This window comes from Echeneis naucrates, chromosome 13, assembly GCF_900963305.1.
Source record: "Echeneis naucrates chromosome 13, fEcheNa1.1, whole genome shotgun sequence".
NCBI classification, from domain to species: domain Eukaryota; kingdom Metazoa; phylum Chordata; class Actinopteri; order Carangiformes; family Echeneidae; genus Echeneis; species Echeneis naucrates.
The window spans coordinates 20969000-20975433 of record NC_042523.1 but is presented as its reverse complement, the minus strand read 5'-3'; the positions used below and the strand labels follow the sequence as shown (position 1 = coordinate 20975433).

Genomic DNA, 6434 nt, shown 5'->3' with positions numbered 1-6434 from the left:
TAAGGTGGCATAACTGTCAAGTATCTATTTTTCAGCAGTGGTTATCACTGTTGCCTCACAGCAAAAAGGTTCTGGGTTCAAACCTTCTTTCTGTGTGGAGATTGCATGTTCCCCCAGCAGGGGTTCAAGAATCAAGGAAAAAAAAAAAAATTCAGATGTTTTAGACTGACTGATGTCAATATCGGTGTCACCCTCAAAAATCATGTGTTGCCTCAGAAGTAATTTTAATTTTAATACACTTTATATTAGTCTGTTGTCTCATAAGATCCAAAAAACAAACACATTCCTGCATCAAGAGATTTATTGTCTGTCAATCCTTCTCTGAAATCTGTCTAAAAAGGTCTGTTAAATACAGCAGTATTTCTGCGCGTACCATTCAGTAACAACACACTGCACGTTGCTTAGAACAGCAACTTACATTTTCACTTATTAAAAGTCTTCACAGGTAAAAACATCATGTTTCCAGTCATACTAAAAAGAACATGAAAGATGAGAAGTGACAAAAAAACAAACATCCCCGGGTAAAACATTTGACAAGTTCAGAGCAAAAAACTTAAGTGTTGGTTGCGGAACACGGAGTGTGAATTATGGGGTTCCCTTGTGCACACAAGGAAGTCTGATCAAATGTAAGAAAACATTCAAAATGTGTGTAAAATCTGTGAACTAATTAAACCCTGAGGGCTTCTCATGGGACTCTTTGATGTAACGTTTGAAGGGTTGGATTCCTTCATGAATATTCTTTGATGTTGATATTTGGGGACTGTAGTTTGGGAATACTGAGTCTTTTTGTATACACATATTGTTCGACACCAACCCCTTCAGCTCTTCCCTTTTCCTTTTGTCACGGCCTCCTGACGGCTCTAATCTTACCAAACCAAATCCAACCAAAGAGATGCAGTGAAATGACTCCACTGGCTTTGGACTGTCTCTTTCAACCTGAGCTATGACGGTGCCCACCAACACCTCTGCCGATAAAAGTGGCACAGTCCAGCTCTGTCAGGTGAACAGTACCGTGGAGTAACAAGATCTGATATATTCAATATATCATTTGTCTCTGGGGACACCTGAGTCTATTCTTCACCTCGTCCACAGGCGATGACCCAGAGCTCAATCTTCGTCGGAGCTGGACGAGCTCGGCAGGAGAACACACTCCTGTCGTCTGCCCCTTTTCCGCCTCCTCTTTGCAATTTTCAGTCTCCTGCGGATCACATCTAGAAGACACACACAGATCACACTGCTTACGCATTCCGATCAAAGTCATGCTAAAAGTTTCTGTCTGTGTTTGTAAAAAAAACAAACAAACAAAAAAAACCTCACTGAAATTAGGAGTGTTCCAAAGGAAGAACTAAACTAGTTGAGACAGTTGGTCAGCTATCTGGTGACCGGTCCGCTCACCTGCCACGCTGTCGTAGTCCTGGCGTGGGTCATGCCAGTAGAGACTGGGTGTGGTCCTCCAGTGGCGGTACAGGCGGGTGTGAAGCACGGACAGCGTCAGGAGAACCAGCAGGAAGCCCAGCGCAGCAGCAGCCCACACCGCCTCGTCCGTCCTGGGCGTCCTCGGCAGCACCTGATTGGCGGCTCCTGAGGCCTTGCAGCTGTCGCAGTCGTGGCTGGTGGGCAGGTAACGGGCTGGCTGCGGCTCAGGCTCAGATTCCAACTGGGATTTGGATACAGAATCAAAGCCATTGTTTTCACTTTTGTGGTGAGAGTGTGTGGCGCCGTGTGTTTGTCTCTGCTCCAACTCTCTTTCCTTTACATCTACTACTTCATTATCCTTCATCTTGCCTTCTCCCGTGATAGCTTTATGGTAGGCTTTCTCTTCGCCCCTGTGTCTACGAGACTCAGTATCTTCGTCTTTGGAACTGAGGAGCGGTGCTCTGCGTGTTTCAGTGTGGTCCCGTTCACTGTCCACTGCTGAGGGGTTAGTGTTTTTGTGGTCCGTAAGCTTCGGGCTGAGCAGTGGTGTTGCTGTTTGCCTGTAGGCCAAAGGAGGTGTGGATCTCAGTGTGACGCCCTGATTTTGGATCTTAGATTGAGATATAGATTCCCTTGGAGCAGGGGGATCTAGGAGAGTCCTGTTCCCTGGAGGAGAATCTGCCGATGGCCGAAGTACCTTGTTAACCCCTGTTGCATCAATTGTTTTTCTGTTGATCTGGCCTGTCAACAAAGTTGTGTTGTCTCGTTTGCTCTCGTTCTTAACGATCTGCTGCTTTTCTCGGACGGCAGCTCTGGACTTTCTGCCTTTGCCTTCCTTTTTGACTTCAGTCTCCAGCTCAGCCTCCGTTGGATTGTTCAGTAGAGAAGAGATGGCCCTCTCACAGCACTGCCTCAGAAACTCCTGGGGATTAGTGACAGCCACTTAAATACACAAAAATAACTCTTCAACACAGCTTTTACTGTATGTAAATCAAGCACAGGCGTCAGTGAAGCCCCCAGACCTTGTTGTTTGTTGAGTGTTCCTCTGGCTGCGTGTGTTGCTGTCTGTGCTGCTTAGCTGGCCTGGTCAACAGCAGGTTGTACTTTCTCACATGGTTCACGCCATTAAACTTGTTCCTGGTTGCTGATGTTATCGCCAGCGCTTCACAGGTGTCTGGGGAGGCCACGGTGGACAGCTCCAAAGTGCGACCCCAGGAGATCAAAGCTATCGGCTGAACACAGAGCCAGCATTGAAGCTCATCATCTGTAAGTGCAATAGTCTTTCCTGAACTCACGTCTAACAAGGAAATGCCATTAGGCCTCTGGCACTACTTAAACCAGTGTGTCCCAATTTAAGAGGTTCACACCACATACTGTAGACTAACTCAAAATGCACAATGAAACACTAATCTTCTAATCTAAGTAACACCCACACAATAGCTGTTAAACCCTTAAAGGTGGATTAATAGATATTTGATAGGCCTGGATTTGCTTTGATCACTCAATCAATCAAACTTTATTTAAAGTGTAGAATCATCATGCAGGATGGGCTCAAAACACTTTAAAATTAAAATAGTCTGTGGGACAAACAGAGTAAAAAATACAATAAAAACAAATTAAAACCGCCATAATTATAACATCCAATGAAAAGTGATGTTCAGAATGTAGTGGATCATAAAAACTCAAGAATAGCCTTGTACAAGGTCCAAATGTACAAGATTAAATTAAACGTTTACGTTTGAGAGCTACCAAATATACAAAAGCAAAGTTCACAGAGGTCAAAGTACTTCGACAGAACGAAATACAAGTTTGAACTCACTTGGAGAGATTAAAAAGGAGAGATAAAGGTTTTTTACCATGTCTTTATTGAGCTGTGTATGTGGGGTAATGATATAGTCTGACAAACAGGAGCGGGCCAGCCTAGACAGGAGGAGACGCTCGTGGAGAGGAGCACAAGGGTGGTAAAGCAAAACAGTGGCTCCGTGCTAGAAAACACACAACACACACATTACCACTATCCTCACCCACTACAATTACTGCAGGACTTATGCTAATTTAGTTTTTCTCCTTCTTTCTTCTGTCTCTGTCTGTGAATGATGTTTTAGCAGAAAAACATCAGCTAATGTGTTAAATCAGCCGCAATCTACAGAGCATTGTTGTATTATGACAATGAAGGGAATAAAAATCCCTGACATGCCATTACTGTATCTTAAATCGCTGATATTCAATAGTCCGTTGTGAATAGCAGTTCTGGTGCCAAAGCTTCAAACAGGTACAATGCCAGTGCAAATTTTCTCTTCTGCTAATTTAAGTTGTAGGGAAACAATACATTGATTGTGTCTAAATTCAACAGCCTAGTGCATTTCTGATTTGAACAGAACACAAACAGGACTGGGAAATAATACAGAGGGGGCTGTGAGCTTGCTGTGAATTCAGAGGCTTGTTTACTGAAGCACAAAACCTCTAATCTACTCTATAAACCCTGTTTGGTGCAAAGAATAAACTACAATGGCATCCCCAAAAAAAAAAAAAAAAAAAAAAATCCCAGAGGGAGGAAAGTGAAAGAGAATAGATGATTTTCTCATTTGAATGTTAAAAACATCTTGGTACATTTTCATATAAGACAAGAAGATATTTTTCATTTGTCTGTGATTTTAAATCTCATTTCTCTTGTTAATTGCTGTCTGTCAACCTTTTCACTGATGCTCTCGACACAAAAGCCTATTCATTTTCTGTACAAAGCAGATGAAATGAGTACATTTCTGTGGAGAGAAAAGACAGAAGCAGAACCAAGACAAAGTGATGTGTAAAGTTGTATCTTACGTGCAAGTTATTGAGCCATCGTTGAGGAGGGCAGTACAAGTACTCTCCACTTTCAGCCCTGACTGGTCTGTACCCGCCACTACAACACACACCAGCAAAACATAAATGCAGATACACAACTTGGTATGCCAGACTGCTTTTTTTTTTTAATGTAACAAAATTACCTTTAACTTCATTGCAGTGTTTCAAAGTGGTAGATAAGAACATTAGACACATGTAACTAAAGGTGCCTTTATGTGGATATGTCAACATACATGTAGACACAAAACAACTGAAGGTCTTTAACAAAGGTAAAACCTGTGTGCAGTCATCCAGTTAATATCTTCTGGGTAATGTGTCTGTCCACGCAGACTTACCTATTGGGAATGGTTTGATTGTAGAAAATGGGTTCATCCATACAGACCTGCATGGCTGGCTGCAATGAGACGAAATTAGGTCGAGTTAGACTTTGGATCTGCCTTTTGCTGCCATCCAGATGCTTTGAATTTGGGGGCCAACAATGTGACGTTCGTGTTTGGGATGGGGTTAAAGGTTGAGAGACAGCACAGGTAAGAGATAGTTTGGCAAAGCGTTTACTCACCTCAGGCTCATACACGGTGTCAATACTGGGACGTACCTGGAGATATGATGGAGAGTGGACACAGGTCAACGTACACAGATAAGACTTACAGGGACACTGTGCTGAGATTCGCCCCCCCCCTCCCTCAGACCGCACACTTCACCAACAACGGTCACTTTTTCCTATGATTGTGGAAACTTCCTGACAGCTGGTGTTACCACAGCACACCCCACCCATCTGAGTCAGCCACATTGTGTAAAGCAGCTGATGCTGCTGCTGCTGCTGCTGCTGATGATGATGATGATGATGATGAGGATACCATCTGGCGTTTCCATGGTTACCTCTGCAGACTCAGGCCACGGGGTCACCGAGCAGCCCAGATAAACGGAGTCATCCGCAGGCAGGTCCCTGTCCAGCCGGAGCTGCAACACCACCAGCAAACACCCATTCAGTCCCCCTACACACATGACGGGAGACACGGGATGCAAAAAAAAAAAAAAAAAAAAAAATTAGGTTTTTCACATCGTACCTTTCCGTTGTCACATCCGGGGCCCGGAGGCTCGGAGGCACCGCAGCGGCCCAAGCTGACCCACAGCGCGGCCACGACGGTCACCGTCAGCGGCGGGGACGGCGTTTGGCTCGGCATGCTGACAAATAAATAAATAAATAAATAAATAAAAATAAAAATAAAAACAAAACAGTCGGTCACATCTGACGCTTGTTCGCTGACATGGCCTCCCCTCTGCCCCCTCCAGACCTTTTCTTTTGTCCTCTAACAGGAAGACGAAAGATGTTCAGCTCCAAGTTTTACAAACTCAGAGCGACATTTCTTCTCAGGAAGAAGTCCCATAGCGGGAGCGGAGAGACGGACGGTATCCGACACACGGAGCTCCTCTTCGGGCTAGGCCACCGCCGGCTAGCTGCTCTACATGTTAACGAATTAAAACATTAATTAAAAATCAACACGACGGAAAGCTCCGCAGAAGACGAACAGCCTCACAACAGCCGCTCCACTTCGTGATTGTCGGCCGTCAAGTTTCCGACATTGGTAACAGAGAAAACATTTTCCTCGGCAGATTAAAAGCATAACTTTTCTTTCCCCCTAATTTTGCCTCGTTACTATCTTTTTTCTCTCTTTTCACATCCACCTAATAATTAGTAATGTATTTGAGAATGACACGCTTTGGATTTATAAAATCTGCCATTACTTCTTGGTTTTTCCGCGTTCTTTTTTTATTTTATTTTGAAATTGAAACCGTATTTCCGGAACTCGGTCCTCGGTATCGCTAATTTGGCGCAGCTGAACTACGGAAGCTCAAAAGGAACACGTACGCGAATAAAATAAAAACGACCTCATGCTCATACCGTTCATTAACCACTGGGAGGCGACATGGGAGCGTTACACAATTTAAACAAAATCTGTTTGTTTGTTTTTTTTTTATCTAAAAAATAGTTTTCATTTTTATATTGAAGTTGAAGCCCAACTTTGCTCCTGAGCTGCTCGAAATACCGAAAAAACAGTCGGAATTGTCCGGTGAGTTTAATGTTAGTTGGATAATTTGGTCCTGTGAGAATAATAAAACTTTAGACCTCAGACCTCACACTGATAGAGGCCAGGTCATGTCTGTGAATGAGA

General features: G+C 43.7%; 1 protein-coding gene across 2 annotated transcripts; it reads right to left on the bottom strand.

Moving 5' to 3' along the window:
* Positions 1-283: 283 nt before the first annotated feature.
* tp53i13 (tumor protein p53 inducible protein 13) lies at positions 284-5821 on the bottom strand. 2 transcript variants are annotated; one of them, XM_029517482.1, is made up of 10 exons: positions 5556-5821; positions 5328-5445; positions 5140-5220; positions 4820-4855; positions 4596-4654; positions 4240-4318; positions 3273-3401; positions 2439-2648; positions 1396-2338; positions 284-1211 (listed from the first exon to the last, which is right to left on the bottom strand). In XM_029517482.1, the coding sequence occupies exons 2-10, from the start codon at positions 5442-5444 to the stop codon at positions 1108-1110; spliced, it is 1758 nt and encodes a 585-aa protein (XP_029373342.1). In that variant the 5' UTR covers position 5445; positions 5556-5821; the 3' UTR covers positions 284-1107. The 2 variants fall into 2 exon arrangements, with proteins under 2 accessions (XP_029373342.1, XP_029373343.1); XM_029517483.1 differs by lacking the exon at positions 3273-3401.
* Between the last annotated feature and the right edge of the window lie 613 nt (positions 5822-6434).